Consider the following 23950-nt stretch of genomic DNA (forward strand, 5'->3'; position numbering starts at 1 on the left):
ACAAATATGGGGTGTTTGGTAGGATTTTTGTTGTAGATACGCAGGCAACTTCCATTGGTATTTCAGCTTGATCATATTTGATACAAGACTCAAAAAAAATTTAACTAGAAAAATCCTTTGCCCCAACTATTTTGATTTGTTTGTAGAATTTCATGGAAAATACTATTCCAAAAACCCACATGAGAGGTGGTATTTTGGGGTTTACTGGGAAAAGAAAAAAAGGAGGTTGAATTGGAGACCAAATTGACCCACATCATTGTTATTCATAGATTTTTATTTTCACTAGCTTTTTATTTACCCGCCTCATGTACTATTGAGTCTCTGACTGGTGGAGTACGTTTGCTCAGTCTCTTTCTTCTATTGAGATTCAAAAATTAAAAGTGGTTATTTTTGTAATTTTAATCTATTTTTTCATCAATATTTTACCTTCAACCAAACATAGACTTAGAAAATTTTAACCAATTTTTCTGATAATATTTTGCCCTACCAAACAATTTTTTTTCAACTTTACCATTAAACTTACTTTTCCACCATTTTCCCGGTAATTGTATTTACCCGATAAAATTTTTTTTCTCTTCTACCAAACACCCCATAAGTGAATCAATACAAATATGATACTAATTTAAAATCGGGTTAAAATATTCAATACGAACACAACATGCTTATTTTGTGGGTTGATACAAATAACTCGTCGACTCTAACATGCTTATTAGGTTAACACAAATAACCTGTCAACCCGAAACCAAAGTGCGTTACTAATTATACGAGTTGACACGAGTCATTGACGAGTTGATACACGATCATGTTTACAGATCGTGTTGAAAATGGTCACCCTTAATTAAGAGTCTGTTTGGATCCTCTTATTTTTAAGCTAAAAGCTACTTATAAGCTAAAGCTAAAAAAAGAAAGCTTAAAAGCTGTTTGGTAATTACATAAAAAATTTAGCTTAAAAATTACTTAAAATCACATGTTTCAAGAAAATTTTTCTCTCTCTATCTTTATAACTCTTCATTTTAAAAAAAAAAACACACAATTCAAAAAAAAGAGATAAGAGCTTAAAAAAAAGCTCCTCCTAGGAGCTTTTAGTGCCTGTTTGGATCCTCTCTTTTTTAAGCTAGAAGCTACTTATAAGCATAAGCTAAGCCAAACAAGTTTTGGAAAAAGCTCTTATAATAAAAAGCTCTTTTTTCTATAATGAAGAAAAAAGCTGAAAATTAAAAGCTCCTATGAGGAGCTTTTTTTTAAGCTCTTATATGTTTTTATTGAATTGTGTGTTTTTTTTTTAAATGAAGAGTGATAAAGATAGAGAGAGAGATAATTTTCTTGAAATATGTGCTTTTAAGTAAATTTTAAGCTAAAATTTTTCATGTAATTTCCAAACAGCTTTTAGCTTCTTTTTTTAAGCTCTTTTTTTTAGCTTTAGCTTATAAGTAGCTTCTAGCTTAAAAATAAGAGGATCCAAACAGGCTCTTAGTTTTCAATTTTTTTCTTTATTATAAAAAAAGAGCTTTTCATTATAAGAAACCTGTTTGGCCTAACTTATGTTATAAGTAACTTATAGCTTAAAAAAAGGATCCAAATAGACACTAAAGTAAGAGATTGGTTTATTTTACAAAGTCCATTAACAAAAAAAATATATGAATATTCACCAATTATTATTAATTCAAATGAATATAACAATATTTTAATCGGACAATATTCAAACTGAGAGAAGGGACACGATTTTTGAAATGAGAGAAAAGGAGATAACTACCTCACGTAAAATGAGAGTAGTATTTTTCAAAAATAAATACACATGATATGACAATATTTGGAATAGGAATGAATGTCAAATTAGAGGTTGAAAGCTGAGACGGAGGATATAACTGTAATTTCATCAGAAACACAATTATTTTCCAACAGCCATACGCTAACAATCTATATATGATTCTTTCTTTTCCTTACGGCATGATTCTCATTTTACTCTTCATCTCACCTCTTCCAAACGACAACATCATTTTCCGTTTCCGATACCCTGCAACCGTCACCTCGCGCCACGTGTCACTTCTCCATTCGCCCATCCTTCGGCGACTGGGATCACCGCCAAAAGCCCCATCCCAACGCTTGAACCTTTTCCTCACTCTCCACCACGATTTCCTCGTCGTAACAAACACTACAACACACCACAGTTCCCTCTCTCTCTCTCTCTCTAACGAAGATTGAGATTGCAGTGTTGATGGAGATAGCTCAGGTAGGAGTGAGGACAAGAGCACGAGCTGCATTGGCCATGGGAACAACTGCTCCTGCAGCTTCAACTTCACCCAAGAGAAGGAAGAGCATCATCGAAAATAACAACACTACTCAAGACCTCAAGTTCTCAGCATCCTCGTTCGTTCAGATTAAGAGCATGACTAGTAGTAGCGACTCACCGGCGCCGGAGGAACGCTGCTCCGGAGATGAATCCCCGACGTCTTGTTGTTCGAGCAAAGGATCCTTCGAGCTCGATGAAAAGAGAATAATCAAATTCTCAGATCTAGAGGTGATAAAAACGTAAAAACAAAAGTTGTTCTTATTAATGTCCGCACTGAGATTTTATTGAACTTGCGTTTTGTCTCTCCTTAACCTTAATTGCTTCGATCGTTAATTTGTTTTTTTTTTTATTTTTTCTTGTCTTTCGATGAATTTAATGTAACGCATTTTTCAGGTTGAGAGCGCCCAAGTTGAAACGTCGACGTGCAATTGCGGTGACCAAATAAGGTTTTGAATTTTTCGAATTATTCAATTTTTTTTTCTTTCAATTATTGAGTTCATTTGAATTCGAAATAAATGGTGTTATGTATCGTATGAGTTATAATAATTTCTTCCGTTCAAAATTCCAATTTCTAACTCATACAAATTCTATAACTCTCTCTGATATTAGAATAAATGATGCACATATACATGCACATTCTAAAATTAAACCGAAGCATTGTGTCCGCACAGTAAAGAAATGAGTCTCTCGAGCGAGCTTCGAACAAATTCTCAAGAGGTGGATTCAGTGGAGAAGTGCGTTGTTCTATCAACCCCGCAAAAGATGCCAACGGAGTCGGAGCTCGAAGAATTCTTTGCTGCCGCCGAGAAAAACATTCAGAAACATTTTTCAGACAAGTAAGATAAGAGTACCATTTCCACCGTATATATAATTAATTCTTCCATCTTTTGACATTAAAACTATATAATATAATAATAATATATTTATATTCTCAGCAATTAATCCGTGGGTGACACGGTGTCAGCATATATTATATATTCTTTGTTAATATGCAGGTATAATTATGATATTGTGAAGGACGTGCCTTTGGAAGGACATTACGACTGGGTTCAATTAAAGCCATAAAAGTACCCCTTTTGGCTCTTCTCGCTAGCCAACCCTTGAAGGAAGAAGACGGTGAAATTTGGAGTTAAATATGCCACTTGCTGACATTATTCTTACGTTAATTTACTTTAGCTATTTGATTTCAATTTTTCCAATTTATCCTATCTTTCACGCTAGGAGTACACTTTTGCTCGGTGTACAGCTTTATTTTTCGTTTATTGTTGAAAAGATGGTGAAAGAGCTATAACTCAGTTCCGTTTGTTATTTGTGTACGGGTTATATAATTTATACGGAGAAGCTATTCACAAAGATTTCTGTAAATTCTCTGGGTGGTGATGGCCGAAGAACAAACGGTTCCAATAACAAATTTCTAGTCTTTTTTTTTTCTTTCGTCCTTTAGTCCCCCCTAAAATTCGTGTCTGTTTCTATGTTTTTAACTTTGCAGGGTACACAGCAAAGTCGGTGACTGTTATCCACTTTTTCTTTTTTCTGTTCTTTCTTTCTTCTTTTCCCCTTTTCCCCTTTTCCATGACGTTAATTTCACCCTTTCTTTATCTTTCTTTCCTGTCTTATCATTGCTTTTATTTTTTTTAGCGCTGATTTGTCTTTTCCTTATTTTTAACTGTTGAAAAACTTTGCCTTTTCTCTTGAACCTTTCTGCCATAACTTGGATGGACATATGTGGGTGTGGATAGCGAGGTCTTTTATTATCGTCATATTATATAGTATATAAATTATAAAGAAACAAAAGATCAAAGGGAAAGAATATTAGCAAAGCATAGTGAAAATGTGGAAGTGAATGAGCTAGCTAGCAAGTGGCAAGAGGATGTGATGGTTTGTTTAATTGTATGGTGTGGGCGTGTGAGTTACTGAGATGGTACAGCGGATCTTATTCACCCCATGTGAGAAGAGTATTCCAGTTTTGGAACCAAATTCACCCCCACTATCACAAGTACAAGAAATTGGTACATAGTAAAACTAGAGTATTCATTGTTATTTCTACGCTTACCTCTTTCTCGCTTCTTCTTACATAATTCAAATAATAATATACGTACCATCTTGTATGTAAATCAATTGGCATGAAGTTATTTCGAGTTTAATTCAATGATGAATAAATTTGTAGTTAATAATTAACGTGTACGAATTAATGAGCAAATAGTATTGGTATATTTTGAATTGTGTTCTATATAGGGTGGAAATGGAAAGAACGTGTTAATCCCCTACTAGGTAGGGGGGCAAATGAAGGCAGTGGGTTGGTGCAGCACATGGTATGAGATTCCGTGATGCGCGTGAAATTCATGATGTTGTTATGGGTCGTGTAGGTAGGTGTCGGAGTGAGGAAGGGAGAGACGAAGGGGCACTTTTTCATAGATAAAAGCAGCAAGCAATGTACCTTAGCAATTCCTGCTTTCCGTTATGCATTAATCATTGCATTCATAAAACATTATCATTATTGGTTTAATTCGGGTGAGGTATCGGATATTCGTCGTCAGAACCAGGATATTCTTATTCTCGGAAACATTTAAATTAACTTCAAGGAGATCTTTCCCTCTTCTCACTTTCCCCAAATATATATAAGCTACTGCCACTCACCCTCCGAACAACAGCTAATGGTTCCCCTAACATATATATCTGGTTTCAAATTAGAAGTCCCTTTTTTTTTTCCGAATTATCCGATGCTATTCTTTGAAGTGAGTTAGCTCTCTCGAGTATCCCCACAAATTTTGACTCTTGAGCCGAATATGAGATTAATCCGAAATACGAGACGAATCAGAGATGGATATATTTAAGCTTCTCCTAAAAGTGATATATAGGAATCGAATATAAGCCTTTTTCTTTCCATTACTCAACTTTCTTATTACAAAATGAACTACCACCTTTTGGTCATTAGAAGTCCCTTTTTGTCCCACTTGTACACATGGATATATGGGTTTCAGCGAGGTATACATAAACATTATATTGGGATTCCATCGAATACTAAGGCTATGGTTCTAGTCAAAATTATATATTATGCATATTTTAGGAGAATAATAATAGATTATGTATATTTTAGGGGAGTAAATCCTTTCATGTTTAAAACTTATATGACTCTCATATGAAATTTGTCAACATGCATTAAATTGTTTGTCAACATGAAATAGATAAATACAAAAATTTCACATGACCAACTCATATAAATTTTTAACATAAAAGATGATTCATTCCCATATTTTAGATATTTATAAGAGAGGAAAATTGTTTCCTTACCTCCTGTAAAAATTTCTTCCTTCTCATAATTACTATTAGTCATGCTAGTTTATGCCCACGTAATTATATCATAATGTTTGTCTTTATTTGCTTGCATTAGATTCGACTAAACTCAGGGTTAGAAGGTTTCTAAAGATGGTATTTGTGGCGGTGATTTTCAAGTGTAAAACAAGTGGTGTTTAGCCTCGGGAAATATATCTACGTTGTCGTAAAAAAAAAAATACTATCGAGTAGTACATAATTATTAAAAAAAAAATTCTCTTTTGAAAAATTATCAGTTAACGTGAAGAGAAAAAAAATTATATCATAATTATGTATTTTTCAGAATATATAATTATATTCGATAGCAGGAGAAGATTCTTTTTACAGTAACATCCTAAAAATGAACCTTTTTTTATATTGAAAGATTTTGTTAGGAATATAGAATATAGTTTTTGAATATTTTATTTTTGCTTTCACATTTTGTTTGGTCATATGTTGTCTCGTTCGTGACTTTTATGAGTGAAGCTTTTATAGAGGAGTTAAAGCCTGGAATTCAAGATTAGAAGGCGTTTACCTGCCAATTACTTGTCCTTAACTCATTTGTCCTTTGTTAACAAATACTCCGCCGGGTGACAGCCCAAGGTGCAAGCATGACCGGATTTCTCATTAAAAGCAAAAAAAGTTGGTATTTTTCTTGGTGAAGATTTCAGTGCCTTTACTTGTTTTCTTTTTGTCTAGCCGTTTTTAATGTGGCCAATAGCAGGCATAAGTATAATAGTTTGGTGCCAACTACCTAAGTGGGCAGGGCATAACACAGTGGAGAGCACAGCAGGTAAGAGTGAGAGATAGTGATAGTGATGTTATTAATTAGTGCAAAAGGAGGCATGATAGCATCCCATGTGGGTAATATATATATATATATATATATATATATATATATATATATATATATATATATATATATATATGAGGCAGGATCCTTTGACACCGGTGTCAAAAAAAAGTTTGACACCTCATCTTAGAGCCGTTAGATTACAAAAAATCAACGATTCTGATTTGTAAGCATGTGACACCATTGATTTTTTGTAATCTAACGGCTCTAAGATGAGGTGTCAAACTTTTTTTTTGACACCGGTGTCAAATGATCCTGCCTCTATATATATATATATATATCTTTGTACGGCTAATAAATCATAACCGTACAAAGATGGAATCAAATGTTAAGATTTAGTATCAAAAAACCCTATTGCACAGACACACACACACATATATCTTTGTGTGTGTCTTCACGGTAGGGGGAGATCTGTTATCATATGGGCTAAGCTACTCTATATCATAAATGAGTTCAGACATTACATTTTAACTCTAAATTTTAAGGCATTAGATTTATACCATTTCACTTTTATAGTCATCACTTGATACATTTTTAATTAATGTGAGACTTCACTACTTACATTTGGATTCTCATGTCAACAAAATATATATATATATATATATATATATATATATATATATATATATATATATATATATATATACACGAGTGTGTGAGGGGCACGATATTCTTCTATTGGTATATTAATAAGCATCTTAACATTCATCTTCGTCACTAATTTACTTATATCCAATGATTCATATGACTACAAAATTAGAGTTATTAAATATAAAAAAATTAATTATCAAAATTAAGAGTGTAACTTACTAAAAAATAATCTTCATCATATAAAGTGAGAATAATATCTTATTATGAGAAGCAAGAGGTTAGGGTGAGTAATCGCCTCCTAAACTTTGTCGATTTTAAATAAGATACGGAAGTCATTGACCTAATTGCGTGAGATTCCATATTAGAGGAATAAGTTTTTACCATCAAATCATGTATGTAGGCGAAAATTAAAAGTTAAAAGTCATGTGACTTTTTTAAATAATCCTATTACTTCTAAGTAAGTTTCAATCCTAACTGTCCTCTCATCTCTTGCTATAATTCAATACTCTCACTTGATATGTGATATGTCCCATGTATGGAAGCATATCTAATAAGATGAACGATGTTTTAAGGGGAAAGAATGTATCATTTTGAAAGATACAAAGTTGTATCATTTTAAGTGAGAGAAAGAGATAAATCATGGAAGAGAGAATGGGTGAGAAATTTTTTAAAAGTGTGGGTCTCACCTCTTTATAAGAGTGAAAAGATATAAGGTGTGTCATTTCAAATGTCACACCTTTTTTTCCATGTTTTAAACCTAACTATTGATGCAAAATTTAAAAATTTAAATTTGTTCTTCTCACTCATATATATGAGGCAGGATCCTTTGACACCGATGTCAAATTTGAAAATTGACACCTCATCTGAGAGCTGTTAGATAAAAAAAGATCAATGACTCTGATTTGTAAGCATGTGACACCATTGATCTTTTTTGATCTAACGGCTCTTAGATGAGGTGTCAAACTTCAAATTTAACACCGATATCAAATGATCATACCTCCATATATATATATATATATATATATATATATATATATATATAGCGCTTATCGTTTCTCAAGCTGTCGGAGATAATTTTATATCCGGCTAATAAATCATAACCGTACAAAGATGAATCAATGGTAATGAAGGAAGAGAGAGAAAAAGGGAATCATAATCATTCAAAGGTAAATCAATTAATATAAAGAAATAAATAAACAAAACGAGGTAGTTTTAGGGTGGCCGGAAATATACTTATTTCAAGTTGCCGGAGAAATATTTTTTCCTTATATATATATATATATATATATGTATGTATGTATGTATATACATATATGTATATATATTTAGGTAGGATATTCTTACACCGGTGTAAGAGTTAGAAGTCTTACACTCAATCTTGATCATTGATCCACTTGTATCCAATGGCTTACATTACTAAAAAATTAGAGCCCTTAGATATAAGTGAGATCAATGGATAAGATTGAGAGTGTAACTTACACTGGTGTAAAATGATCCTGACCCATATATACATATAGGGGCAAAATATTCTTACACCAGTGTAAGAGTTAGAAGTCTTACACTCAATCTTGACCATTGATCCACTTGTATCCAATGACTCACTTTACTAAAAAATTAGAGCCCTTAGATATAAATGGAATCAATAGACAAGATTAAAAGTGTAATTTATACTAGTGTAAAATGATCCTGACTCTCTCTCTATATATATATATATATATATATATATATATATATATATATATATATATGACCCCGGGATACATAAATCAACTAATAAGCCAAAATTATAAAAGTCAAGAATTCAATAAGGAAGTTTTTTAAACAAAAAGTGTAACTCATATTTGAGTCTCTTTTTCCCGTTTAGTTTACTAGCTTCATGCTTCTAATTAGGGTTAACTAAAATGAGCAAACCCGTCGAGTTGGTTTGTAACCCGCCAAAAATAAGTCGAGTTGGGTTGACAAAAATGAGCTACCAATTCGAGCCAATTCGACCCCAGCCAGTTCAGGAAAAAATGAGCCAACCCGCGGGTCAAACGGTCCAGCTCGCGGGTTGAGTTTTTTATTTTTTTATTTTTTTTAAAAAATACAAAATATAATATACAAAAATGGACAAAACTCACACATGTTGTCATCATCTTTCTTCCTTTTCTAAACCTAAATCATTAATCTTCTTACATCCTTACCATTTTTATATTGTTAGGCTGTGTTGGCTCTGTTTGTTTCAAATATCTTACTCACTTGGTAGCAAGTGATTCTGATTGTTTCTTGATGTTGGTGCAAATTTGTTGTGAAGAAAATACAAAACTAGAATATTTTGTTTTTATTTCTCATTTTGTAACCCTTTGTTTAAGCTGATGGAAGCCATATAGCTGGTGCATTAATACTATAGATTCATTTAAATAAGCTGAAAACGAGCCAACCCGCGAGCAATTTTTTCAAGTCAACTCACGAGCCATATTTTTTAGCCAACCCTAACCCGACTTATTTTTTTTCGGGTTGCATGCGGGTTGGGACGGATCGAGCCGGATTCACCCGTTGTGCCAACCCTACTTCTAATAACTACGAATAAAATATTTCTTTGAAGAGGAGTGAAGAATTTTAATTATATCCCGATTCGAGCTTAGTCTCATAACTGACTCAAAAAATTAAAATTTATGGGAATATCGGGAGCCAACTTATCTCAAAGAGATAATTATGATTGGTATAAAAAAAAGTATCAAAGATTCAAAACCAAGCTTGTTTCAACATATATATATATATATATATATATATATATATATATATATATATATATATATATATATATATTTATATATATGAGGCAGGATATCCTTACACCTGTGTAAGAGTTAGAAGTCTTACACTCAATCTTGACCATTGATCCACTTGTATCTAATGGCTCACATTACTAAAAAATTAGAGCCCTTAGATATAAATGGGATAAACGAACAAGATTAAGAGTGTAACCTACACTGATGTAAAATGATCCTGACCCTATATATATATATATATATATATATATATATATATATATATATATATATATATATATATATATATATATATATATATAATACCTTCCCAATTAAATCATGCATGTATGCTTCCATAATATATTCGCTAGTTCTGTATATATATATGGAATACTTTTTTCTGCAGCGACTACAAAGAGCTGCTATCTACAGCTGACACAAAAAAATGGACCCCACTGCTTTTCTTAAAAAGAAAAAAAGGCCAGGATGCGAAATTGTATCCTAACTTGCTGTATGTGCAGTGGTTATAAAAATGATTTTGTATACGAAATCGTATCCTAGCTTGTTGTATGTGCAGTGGTTATAAAAATGATTTTGTCATACACACACATATATATATATATATATATATATATATATATATATATATATATATATATATATATATATATATATATATATATATATATATATATATATATATATATATATATATATATATATATATATATATATATATATATATATATATAGAGAGATAGAGAGAGAGAGGTGGAATTCACTTACTTCAGCGTAGGGATGTGAATGGGCTAGGCCGGCCTACAGGGACCTATGGCTTAGCTTATATTAAGCCAGATTTGGCCTATTACAAATAGTCAAATAGAACATATCTAGACTTTTAAAAAAACTATTTAGAAAGCAGACCATAGATTTTTTTGTACGTGTCGGGTCTATCAGCCTACAAGCGACCTATATCATATTATTTATTTTAAATAAAATAAATAAAATCAGTATTTTAATAATTTTGAAAGTAAAGTAATATTATTTTAGTTATTTTTAATTATAAAATATTTAATATGCTTAAACAGACTAATAGATCAAGGCTTTTATTTTCTAAATATAGGTCATGCCAGACTTGTAATCTGGGCCTACACAGGCTAATAGGTCAGATTAGATCCAAATTTTTTATATAGGTCTGGCCTATTTAAGTTAAAGTCTAACCTAGTCTATTTACACCCTTATTTCAGAGTATGTTTTGGACAATTACACTGTTTAATAAATTTTTACAAAAGATAGATTTAACAAACATAACTGTTATATTGCGTAATATTATCTCCACGGTCTATGTAAATTAAATTTTAACTAAATTGAACATTCATAAATATATAATATTATAAGAGAAAGGTTATATTTACAACTTATTTTTGTTTATAACTTTTCATAACTATATCTTAACTGTTGATCTTCGACAATCAATGGTGCACATTAATAATTAATTAATTAATTTAATTTGAGAAAATAATAATCGTTTATTGACGGAAATCAACGGTTAAGATATAATTCTAAGAAGTTGTAAATGAAAATAGGTTGTAAGTATAACCTTTATAATATTATAGTCGGGACGAAGCCCCGGAAACCACTGGAGCAATTCAAAAAAAAAAATTAATATACATTAAAATGAAATTGTGTAACGTAATATCATCCTTATATTTATTAATCCAATTTAATTTTTTTCCTCAAAACTGATCTAATCCAATTTATTATTGATGAAAGATATCTAACCCTTTTTTTAGTAATAATGGGCTTGCGCTCCTAAGATCCACCCAAAAAGAGGGCCAGGTGGGCTTTGTGTTCCCAAGTGCCCTCTGCGCAAAAAAAAAAGAAAAAAAGAACTGAAAAACCCTGCAGAACGAAAATTTCATTAGATCCTCCATGACTCGCTGGCGGATCTGTACAAATTTTTAGAATCTTAAGATCTACCTACGCATCTTAGGATAAATTGCAGTAAAATTTCGTTCAGAACGTGGAAGCAGATCAATGTTGAACGTTGTAAACTTTGGTTGGGGGTATTACGAACGTAAATGAATTGGTCATAACAAATAAATAACTCAACCGATGCCGTGATTTATTGTCAATAAATTAGAGTTTAAGGTTGTGAACTTTGATGGACAACTGCCAATCATATAAATTAGAGTTTAATTTTAATGCGTTCAATAATGTATCGAATCATTCATGTTATTAAACTCATAATATAGTAGACTAATAATCCATATAAATTAAATTTATTAAATTTTATTATATGAATTAACAATAGTCATAACAAGCACTTTCCAATGTTTAACAAACAATAAAAACAATACCATCATACTATTTTACTTTCGCTTTGTTGCAACAAACTAATTTTGCTTGATAATGATCTCAAACTTGATTCTTTGAAAGTTTTGTTCATTAATCACACAACTAGAGACTGAGCTTGAGAGGTAAAATTGAAGGTCCCTCTGTTTAAAGTCACTCAAACAAGCATTTTGAATTGCAAACTGTTGTACATTTTGAAGCCAAATTGTTTATCCAAAATAAAAAAGGACGAGGAAAGAAAAAAAGGAGAATGCCTTCAATCAGACTATAATGAACTTCAATGTGCTCTTTTACAGAAATCAATAACAATCTAAAGGAATTTACAATGATTTATTGACAACAATAAAGAAAAAAACTAGTTTAGTTTATCTTAAACAATGTCATCTGAGGCAAATGATATTATAGACCCAGTGGATCTTCCAGAAACATCTTTCTCCACATAATGAGAAACTAAAGCCTTTTCAGAAACATCTTTAGCCATACACTGAGTAATTAATGCCTTTCCTGCTGAAACATCTTTCTCCAGAGAATGAGTAACTAAAGCTTTAACAACCTGGCGAAACTTCCTTCTGTAAGTTGGAAGCTTTGACACACTTCTTATCATTCCAATCATCCTAACAATGTATACATCATTGCATACACATAAGTCAAATTCTCTAATACAATAAGTACTAAGAAGTAAGTAAAAAACAAAAGTCACATGCATAGCTTATTGATATTCTAGAGCACACACACACACACCCTCACAATGTAAAGTCACTGAACATTTTAGTCTCGCAATAAAATACATAAGAGATTGAGGGCAAGCCTTGAAACGGCAATAAGATTGCTTCTTCTGACTTGAAGTTAATGGGTTTGAGTTTGTAAACAGCCTCTTTGCAAAAAAAATGAAAGGATAAAATTGTATACAATCGACTCTCGTCTCTACGCTTGTAACCGCAGGGCATAAAATACATAAATATTGATTCTCTAATTTATGGAGTCAAGATATAGGTCACATACCTTCTGGAAATTCCCTCGATTTGAGCAGCTCTAAGGGCATCAGGAATTAGTAAACCACCATTATCCCAAGCCTCAAACCGTTGCTTATTGCTTCCAAAGAGAATTACTTTTTCCAAGTATCTCACTTCACCTTCCACCAATTTAATGACCCTTATCTGTTCCTTCAGAACCATTACAGGACTGAAGAACCAATCCAACAACTTATCCTTTGGTCTGTTAAAATAGGTTATCTCAAAATCATCAAGTAGCAATACACCACTTGAGTTGGCTTTGATGGAGAAGAGAAGTGTTTGTAGAAGTGAATAACAAGGTAAACCAACACCAATTACGGAAGCTTCATTATTATTCTTTCCCCTCACCCACTCACAAACATCAGCAGCTGTTAGTACATCAGCATCCAATAATTCCTTGCCTCTCATCTCACAATACCTCATCATATTTCCCCAGATCTGCACATTACGTTTTAAGTATGAAATTAGAGGTTTTTAAATAAACTAACAAGAGGCAAGAGCCACAGCAGCAACAAAATAAAATCAGAAAATTGTTTTCAGGGTACAGATAAGATCTCACATTTGATGTTGCAATGAAAGAAATTAACAAAAAGCTTTGGGAAAAAAATTTCCCCCTAGATATCTGACGCCTCAAATAGCAGTATACATTTTTTTTTTAACAATTTTATTGGTTAGCGATTCTGCAAAGTTCTTTAATGTATGTTATTCAAGACAGCAACTAATACAAAACGATCTGCGGATATTGAATTTAGACATCAAAATCTTGAAACATTTTTTTCCTTTTGGTCGTTAAAACAAAAGATTGATTAAACCAGAATACAAATCCTTAAAATATGTCTAATCATCTGACTTGCTCAGAAGATAATATTTAGCAATTAACACCTGTTTTGTTTAATTCTGTTTTATATATGTTTTTTCTTCATGGAGCAAACTTACTCGGTTATTTCTATCATCTACCAAAGAGTCTATTTCTTGGTTTGACTTGGGAATAGATAACATCCTTGCAACTAATAGTGTAATCTAAGCACAACATTTGATCTTAGAATTTTTTTTTGATTGAAAATGGCAATGCAATATAACACAAATATCAGTAGAGGGCCAAGTTTTCCCTATGTTGAGAAATGCTTATAACTAGGACAAGTACAGAGATTTTTGTTGTAAATATTTGTTATTTTATTATTATTAGTATTTGTTGTATTGGGCCAAGCCCATTAGGTCAAGTATTAGGGTTTTCATTCTCTATAAATAGAGACCTCTTTGAACAGATTATTTACACAATTCAATAATATTTCAAATACCCTTTTCTTTCAAGTTGGTATCAGAGCTCTCGATCCTGAGGGCTCTGCTTCCGCGCCTACGAAACCTTTTTTTTCTTTTTTACGTCTCTCCCTGCCATCAGCCGCCACCGGAAATTTTTTTCCGAGGACCTCTTGGACCGAGAAGACCATTGCTTCACTGTTCCTCTTTCTTTTTCTTGTCTATTACACAACAAGAAACAAACGTTCACAGAATCAACGTACAGAACTTAGAACCACCGTACAGAACCTGTTCATCGCGATTGGACCCTTTTTCCGGTGGATTCTTCACTCCGAACAGCCACAGAAACCATCGCGCTCGCCGGACGACCTTTGCCTGAAAAACCCAGCACCATCGGAGGTCAGACGCGCCTCCACGCGCCGCCCTTGTCTCTGCGCGTGAATCCCATGCGCCGCCAGCTTCACCGGCGCGTGACGGTGGTTCTCGGCCGCGGATTACCATGGTTCTGATCGTCTCTCCAAGACGGCTCTGGATCTGTGCTCTCCACTTTGATTGGACATCGTTTGGTATTTTTTTCGAATTTCTTGGCTTCTTGGAGTTTGTTCTTTCACCAATTTCTTGCCTCCGACCAGATCTGACGTTGTTTGGTATTTGTTCCGGCCACTGTGTTACTGTTTCGGCCGCTGTGTTACTGTTTCGGTCAGATCTGACGTTGTTTAGTATTTGTTTGTGATTTTTTGGCTTCTTGGTGCTATTCTTTGCCAAGTTTTGTGCAGTATGGCCTCTTCTCAAAGGAGTTCCTTTACAAAGTTTTCTGATGGTGCAACTTCTGAACCTAAGAGAGATGATCGATGGTGTTCTTATTGTAAAAGAACAGGTCATATCAAGGATCTATGCTTTCGCCTCCATGGAAAGCAAACTGTCTTAGAAAAGATGAATAGGATGCATAGTCAACAGCATTTTACTTCCTCTAAAATAAATTCTGCATTTCGTCCAGATGAGTTGGAACGGCTCCGAACCCTCCTTGATTCTTTGAGTAAGCCATCTGATACTAGTACTTTGACTATGACTGGTATGAGCTCCAAAACTTATTCTTTCATTTCTTCATGTAATGATTTTAAACATTCTTGGGTTGTTGATTCTGGTGCTACTGATCATATGGCTTGTTGTGCTGACTCTTTTACTTCTTATCATCCTACCATTGGAACTCATACAATAGCCGTAGCTGATGGCTCTCATACACAGTTGCGGGTTCTGGTGACATAAACTTACAACAGTCCTTACATCTTAAGGATGTTTTTCATGTTCCTAAACTCTCCACGAATCTTCTTTCGATTCATAAAATTACAAAAGATTTGAATTGTACTGTAACCTTCTATCCTACCCATTGTGTTTTTCAGGATCTCGCCACGGAGAAGACGATTGGTAGTGCTAAAGAGGAAGGTGGGCTGTACTATGTGGTGTCACAATCTTCTGCAAATAAAGTAACAGATCACATCTTGATGTCTCATGGTCAATCAACTGCTGATTCTTTGATTTGGCTTCATCATAAGCGCTTAGGTCATCCTCCATTTAGTTTACTCAAATCTTTATTCCCGTCATTGTTTTTGTCTAAGTCTGTTGAGTCTTTTCATTGTGATGTTTGTCAATTTGCTAAGCATCATCGTGTGTCTTTTCCTTCTAGTATTACTAAGAGTGTTGAACCTTTTGATCTTATTCATTCTGATGTTTGGGGTCCCTCTAAAGTCCCTCATGCTTCTGGAAATAGATGGTTTGTTTCTTTTATTGATGATTGCACTCGTGTAACTTGGGTGTACTTAATGCATGAAAAGTCTGAGGTACCACAACTGTTCTTTCAATTTTATAAAATGGTTGAGACCCAGTTTGGTAAAAAAATCAAGAGACTAAGAACAGATAATGGTACTGAATATGTTAATCACAGTTTTTCCCAATTTATAAGAAATAACGGTATGATTCATGAACTTACTTGTGTTAATATCCCCCAACAGAATGGGGTTGCTGAAAGAAAAAATCGTCACCTTCTTGAAGTGGCTCGTGCATTAATGTTTCAGACACATGTACCCAAATACTATTGGAGAGATGCTATTCTTACTGCAGCATTCTTGATCAACCGTTTACCCACTCGGGTACTTGACCATGTAAGTCCTATTCACTCTATGACTTCTTTTTTCCCTTCTATTCCAATTATGAGTCTTCCTCCACGTGTGTTTGGGTGTGTTGCTTTTGTTCATGTTCATAAACATCATCGCAGTAAGTTGGACCCTAGGGCTATTAAATGTGTTTTTCTTGGTTATGCTCTTGATAAGAAGGGCTACAAGTGCTATCACCCTAGTAGTAGGAAATTTTTTTGTTTCTATGGATGTTACATTTCAGGAATCTGAGTCTTTTTTCCAAGGTCCTCATCTTCAGGGGGAGAATCCTTCACCAGAAATCTCATCACCTCCCTTTTTTGAGTTTGAAACTTCAGTGTCTACTCCTTTACCTGTGTCAGTGTATCCTCCTCTTGGTCCTGTTCCTCCTGTGTCTGATCCTCCTGTGAGTAATCCTCCTGTGACTGATTCTCCTGTGATTGATACATCAAGTACACCAGAGATACGGAAGATTATGACACCTGAGTTGGTATATCAAAGAAGGAAATAGCCCACATTGCCTCAGCAGCAACCTCAATCGTCTGAACCACTGGTAAGTCCTGAATCTCATATTTCTGATCATGATGTTAATACTTCTGATGACTTACCCATTACTACTGATTCTGATGATTTACCCATTGCTCTTAGAAAAGGAAAAAGAGCTTGTCCCAAGAAATCTTGTCCCTCCTGTCCCTCTTGTACTCAATACCCTATCTCCCATTTTGTTTCCTCTGCTAATCTTTCTGTGCAGCACAAAAGCTTTGTTTCAGCACTAGACTCTATTGCAATCCCAAAATCAGTACATGAAGCCTTGAAAGATGGGAATTGTGCTCAAGCCATGCAAGAGGAAATGAATGCGTTGGAGAAAAATAAAATATGGGAGGTTATTGATAGACCTAATGGAAAGAAAGCAGTAGGGTGCAGATGGGTTTATGCCCTGAAATATAATTCTGATGGAACTCTTGAGAGATACAAGGCTCGTTTAGTTGCCAAAGGTTACACTCAAACCTATGGCATTGATTATGAAGAGACATTTGCTCCAGTTGCAAAGATGAATACGGTGAGAGTCTTGTTATCCCTTGCTGCCCATTACAATTGGGATATAAATCAATTTGATGTGAAAAATGCTTTCCTCAATGGTGAGTTAGAAGAAGAAGTCTACATGAAAATCCCTCCTGGTTTTGATTCTGTGAAGGGAGAAAATAAAGTTTGTAGATCAAAAAAGGCCTTGTATGGATTGAAGCAGTCACCTCGTGCCTGGTTTGGAAGGTTTACTAAGGTTATGATGACCTTAGGATACAGACAGAGTCAAGGAGATCACACTCTTTTCTTCAAGCACTCCCATAATGGGAAGCTTACTGTGCTCCTTGTATATGTTGATGATATTATTATCACGGGTGATGATTTTGTAGAAAAACAGATTCTGCAAACACGGCTTGCCTCTGAGTTTGAAGTCAAAGACCTTGGGAAACTGAGATATTTCCTAGGGATAGAAGTAGCTCATTCAAGGAAATGAATTTTTATTAGCCAGAGGAAATATGTTCTTGATCTTCTCAAAGAAGCAGGAAAGCTCGGGTGTAAACCCTCTAATACTCCTATTGAGCAGAATCACAAGATAGGCTATGAAGAAGAGAGTCCTCCAGTTGATAAAGGACAATATCAACGGCTAGTTGGGAAATTGATATATCTGGCTCATACTAGACCAGATCTAGCTTATGCTGTTAGTGTTGTCAGTCAGTTTATGCACGATCCAAAGGAGAAACACATGCAGGCAATAGAGAGAATTCTGCAGTATCTTAAAGCTACTCCTGGTAAAGGATTGTTATTCCGACGTGATGGCAATCTCTCTTTAGAAGTTTACACTGATGTTGATTATGCTGGATCCGTGACTGACCGTCATTCTACCACTGGTTACTGCATGTTTCTTTGCGGTAACTTGGTGACATGGAGAAGTAAGAAACAAGATGTGGTCGCCAGATCAAGTGCAGAAAATTATACTTGATGATCTCAAAATGAAATGTGAGGGACCTAAGAAGCTGCTATGTGACAATAAGTCCGCTATTTGTATAGCTCATGATCCGGTTCAACATGATCGGACTAAACATATTGAGGTCGACCGTCATTTCATCAAAGAGAAACTTGATAGCGGGTTGATTACCACTCCATACATTCCCACTGGGCGTCAATTAGCTGATCTATTGACAAAGGGACTTCCTTCAGACAGATTTCAAGAACTTACTAGCAAGCTGGGAATGATAAATATCTATTCCTCAGCTTGAGGGGGAATGTTGTAAATATTTGTTATGTTGTAAATATTTGTTATTTTATTATTATTAGTATTTGTTGTATTGGGCCAAGCCCATTAAGTCAAGTATTAGGTCAAGTATTAGGGTTTTCATTCTCTATAAATAGAGACCTCTTTGTACAGATTATTTACACAATTCAATAATATTTCAAATACCCTTTTCTTTCCAGTCTTTTCCGAAATAACTTTATCAGTGATAAGGTTGGTGAGATTATTTACCTATACTAACCTAATTTAAAAGACAAATAATTGCTTAGACCCTTGGTGCTTGAAAGCTGAAAGCAAAAGAAGAAAAACCTCATACCTGCACCATTTTCACTTCTTGAATGGTCTCTCTTACTGATCTTGAAGGAGCTAAGTTAGGCATAAACATTGCAGGTGGCTCCATAGGAGTACTTAATTTGCTTCCAGCCACACTATTTCCTCTAGTAGAAAACTCCGATGATTGAGAATTCATTTTCTTTCGATACTGGGGCCTGGCTGCAACCAAATTGAATGGTGATGTTAACGAAATAAATGGCAGATAGGAGAGGAAAGTAATTGGGAAAATGTGTACTTTGGAAAGAATGTCCCCTCTCTAAGATAGAGCCAGTCATTTGTATATTCATCAAACTCAGCAACCATTGCAATCAAGAAGGCTAAACCTCTACGAAAAGATTTTTCCTGCACTCACATGAAGGTTTAAAGGTAAGGTCAATGATTCAGTCAAGGTAATTATGAATGAAGGACAAAAAGAGTGATCAAACCTGATACACTATAACTGATGCATAAAGTCCAACAAATATGCTTGAGAAAATAGCCAATAAAATGCTGGCAATGACAACAAGTGGCCACACGAATATTGTCAAACCAGCAATGGGAACACAAGCTGTTTCAAGGAATGGACCTTCTCTGCTGATTAAATCATGCAAAAGTCTGAACCAACCCTTGAACAACAGGTAGGGGCTCTTTACTATAGCAATTGCAGTGAAAAGTGGAATCTCGATAATTAGCCCCATTATCCCAACTGTGATACATGCAGGAACATGAATTAACCTGCAAAACAAGTTTCCAAGGTGAAAGTTGAGGAACAAAAAAAAAATGTATGTTTACTAGTGTTAAAAAAGGAAGGGAAACACAGGGTCACATAAATAAAGCAAAGGAAAAATGTTTCTTTTATTATAGAAAAAATTTCCCTACCACACTGTCATACTCACATAAGAGTGAATGGATCCCATTGTAAGGAGAAAAGAGAGAAAATATTAATATGATTCACTCACTTTTATACAGTGTGGCTGCAGCAAAAATAAAAATATTAAACCCAGAAAGAAATGACCTCGGGACCATTACCTTAGCCTCTGAGGCTCATCTGAACCATGTGATTCACGCAGTTCCTTCAAGTAACTTGGGTATGAATGGTAGCACATATCTAGAAAATCCCTTACTACGGTGCAACTTCCCTTGATAGTTCCCAAGGTTCCATCCTGAGTTCAGTGACAGCACATAAAATTAACTAATAACCTTTACCATAAGAAAACAATGTGCTAATAAATTAAACAGGCAAGTGTTGCTGTTAAGGCAAGAATATCTTAAGAACCTCACCACGACACAGTGAGAAAATTTCTTGGATTCATTATCATATCTGAAGGCCTCAAAAGTTGAAACCCATGGGGTAAAAAAGCCATAGCCCACACCAACAAGAACGCTTCCAGCTATGCCTAGACCCAACCATAAACCAAACAAAGCAGGCAAAGCAATCAAAATAGCAACTTTCAAGGGTGCATCAAATATTTGAATCCTGCAAACACAAAACCATCCACACGTATCAGGTAATGAAATTCCAGAGAAGAAAATGGGTAGTTGTAGAAAGTATATTACTTCAAATGGGTATAAACAGTCCAAGCTACATGTGCAGGAAACAGCCCCAGAATCACCCCAACGTTCCCTATAATCAGTAACAAAGCAGCAACAGGACCCACAACTAAGCCTGCATAATTAAAAGAAAATTTCAAGAACCCATCATCCAAATTCACTTTAGATTTTAGAACATGAAAAGAAAGAAAGAAAGAAAGAAAGAATAAATGAATCTTTAGTAGTCAAGATACAATCATGAACTACAAAGCATGGAAAAAGGGTAAAAGAAAAAGAGAACCTTTTATGGCTCCGAGGAATAAAGCACAGCAGAACGCAAAGACCACATAAGAAGCCTTCATCCAATCTTCCATAAAACCAGGAAAAGCCATACTATCATACTAATAAAGGATCAGAATCATGTAACGTTAACAACAGAGAGAAGTTGTAAAGCTGTAACTGAAATTGGAATGAAGCTTTGAATGCAAATGAAGAAAATGAATTGGCAAGTCTGAGAAAAACAGGGGTAATGGGTCAAAGTCAAATAGCAAAAGAGAAGAAGGAGGCGTGTGCTGCAAGAAGATGACAAAACAATAGAACGAAAACCGGAACTCAACTAAAATCAATCATTTATGGTGTTGGGAACCAAAAAGTAACATGGGTATGGAAAAAACAAGGAAAAAAAAAATAAAAAAAATAGAGGCTGCTGATAGTGATGATGGAATATATAATGACATAGTTGATATTATGCAACAATAATATAAAAACGCATTTGTTTGAATTGTTTCATTCATTTATTGACCAGTACTCTGTGTTTCTATCCCTATGAGAGGGGCTAAAAAAAATAATTGCCTGTGATGAATCATCTATTTCAGCTTTTTCACTCAGAGCATTGTGTCCTTTTCGATTCAGTTCCACAGTATCCAAACACCTCAATAACATGTGACGTTATTTTTTGTTTCATTTTCTTTGCACAAGATGAGTTTTTGTGCAGGTCCAATGGTCTTTCCACCTGTAAAATACTTACCTTATATGTCATGATGAATCATGATTTAGCATTAAAAATGGCATAGTAGTGGTATGTAAATATCCTCGAGGGGATTAGTCTCACCTTGTGCAATAGTCCGATACATAATTTATTTCTTTAAGAAGTTAGTTCTTACGGGCTGTATTCCGAAAATAAATTAATCGGATAAGATTGTGTTGAAATACCTTATTTATCAAAAAATATATTATAATTATTCATTTATTTGAAAAATCAATAATTTGTGATATATGAGAAGTGTTTGTCATTTTAAATGCCATAAAATTATGTTATTTTAATATAGAAATAGACATAAAATTATATTTTTTATTTAAAATTTAAATTAAAAAAAATCACTCATTTTCTTCCCTATGATCTTTATTTCCTATGCCTATCTCTCTATTAACATAATATAACTTATGTTATTTAACACTAAATCCGTGATATATATGTATTAAATAAAATCTGTTTTATACGCAACTTGGAGAGAAGATAAAAGAGAGTAGTTATATATCCTATATGACAAGGGAAAAATTATAATATTAAAGGAAAAAGATTTCTCATCTAGTGAGAAAAATTTCTTTTCCAATCATTTTTACTTAGGAAAAGTGTTTGTTTTTTTAAATGGCATAACTATATCTTTTTACTTTCATAAAGAGGTGGGGCCCCACATCTTTATATTTTTTTGTCAACTATCTCTTCTTTTTATCTACTCTTTCTCTTACTTAAAATGACACAACTTTACATCGTTTAAAATGATATATACTTTTCCTTTTTACTTTTATGTTCATATGAATTATTAAATTTTTTTTAAGGTGGCCCACACTTTTCTCTCTTAGTAAGAGAAGTTGCAAGGCCAATATTAAAATGCCTTATTTAACAGCTGGTTTGATTAACAAAGGCTAGCTGGCTTCAGGTCTGGGATTTCCTTCCTTTTCTTTTGTTCATTCTTTTATAGGATGAAGTTGATAATGATCTTGTGCCTGTAATATGTTCTAGAAGACAATTCAATTGGTTCAAGGGAAGACCCACTAATCTCAAATCTGAAGGTGCAAGTCAAATTGGTTCGTCCGCGTTGTAACTGGTATGAGGAATCTTGAAGAAGTTATATATAAAATCTTTTTTTTTTTATCAGTCAGGTTTTGTGGGCTTACGTATGTGCCATTTGTCATGTTTACAATAATTCACCAGCATAAATGCAAGACAAAATAGTGAAACCTAAGCTGCCAAGATTGAACACCACCAATAGCAATGGATGGGTCAAGATGGGTATCATAGTTCGTTTTTTTTATTTATATACCGCCCTAATTTATTTATTTTTAAAGATAAGTTAGCCTTAAATTATAGGGGTAGGATATTCTTACTACTATTTTTTTCTACTACCAATCCACTACCACTTTAATCCCCGTTGGATTAGAGGAAAAGTTGAATGAAGAGAGAGAAAAAAAAAATAACTTTTGAATCCAATGGTGATTAAAGTGGTAGTAGAGTGGTAGTAAAAAAAATGTGTAGTAAGAATATCCTAACTCTAAATTATATTTATAAATTTTAACTGTTTGGGTTCATTATTTATTTATTAGAATTTATTTAAATCAACTTTATTAGAATTTAAAACAAGTCAACACATATCATTCATCATTATAAAAATAGTAAGAAAATCAAATCTCTTTTTAAAAATTACAATGCGATGATAAATTATACTATAATATAATTTAAAATAATCGTATTTAAAACTAATTTAATGAGTATTGCGTGTTCTACACTTAAATTTTTATTATTATTTAAGATTATAAAACGTAATATTTATTTTTTATTTGTACATAATAATTAATAATGATAGAAGATTGTTTTATTTTATTTATATTAATTACATTTATTAAGAACTCATTTGCATGGGTTTTAAAAAATATATTTGTGCAGTACTTATTTTTTTTTTGGAGTTACCCAACCCTAATTACCTCTTTGAGGCGAGTTGGCTTCCTCCGGTATCCCCACAAGCTTCGACTCTTTGAGCCGGCTATGGGACTAATCCAGAGTGCGGGGGTCAGTGATGGCTAAAGGTTCAACCTCCTCCCCAAGAATGCATTCAGTGATGGCTTAAGGTCAGACTATTTGTGTTTCAATTGTGCACTTAAGGTCAGTTCTTTTTTATTATTTTTTATTTTTTATCCAAACACAAATATAAAGCGAGAAGCATTTTTGTTTTGAAAATAAAAG

General features: G+C 33.7%; 1 protein-coding gene and 1 pseudogene across 1 annotated transcript; one reads left to right on the top strand and one right to left on the bottom strand.

Moving 5' to 3' along the window:
* The first annotated feature begins 1998 nt into the window (after positions 1–1998).
* LOC133292594 (cyclin-dependent kinase inhibitor 7-like) lies at positions 1999–3647 on the top strand (annotated as a pseudogene).
* Positions 3648–12412: 8765 nt separating this feature from the next.
* On the bottom strand, positions 12413–21356 carry LOC133292593 (uncharacterized membrane protein At3g27390). Its single transcript, XM_061491021.1, has 9 exons — positions 21011–21356; positions 20737–20845; positions 20461–20656; positions 20209–20342; positions 19626–19914; positions 19436–19542; positions 19184–19355; positions 13157–13605; positions 12413–12768 (listed from the first exon to the last, which is right to left on the bottom strand). The coding sequence occupies exons 1-9, from the start codon at positions 21099–21101 to the stop codon at positions 12525–12527; spliced, it is 1791 nt and encodes a 596-aa protein (XP_061347005.1). The 5' UTR covers positions 21102–21356; the 3' UTR covers positions 12413–12524.
* Positions 21357–23950: the final 2594 nt, after the last annotated feature.

Source organism: Gastrolobium bilobum, unplaced genomic scaffold, assembly GCF_033153095.1.
Source record: "Gastrolobium bilobum isolate Gb01-03AN ecotype WA unplaced genomic scaffold, APGP_CSIRO_Gbil_v1 utg29501, whole genome shotgun sequence".
NCBI classification, from domain to species: domain Eukaryota; kingdom Viridiplantae; phylum Streptophyta; class Magnoliopsida; order Fabales; family Fabaceae; genus Gastrolobium; species Gastrolobium bilobum.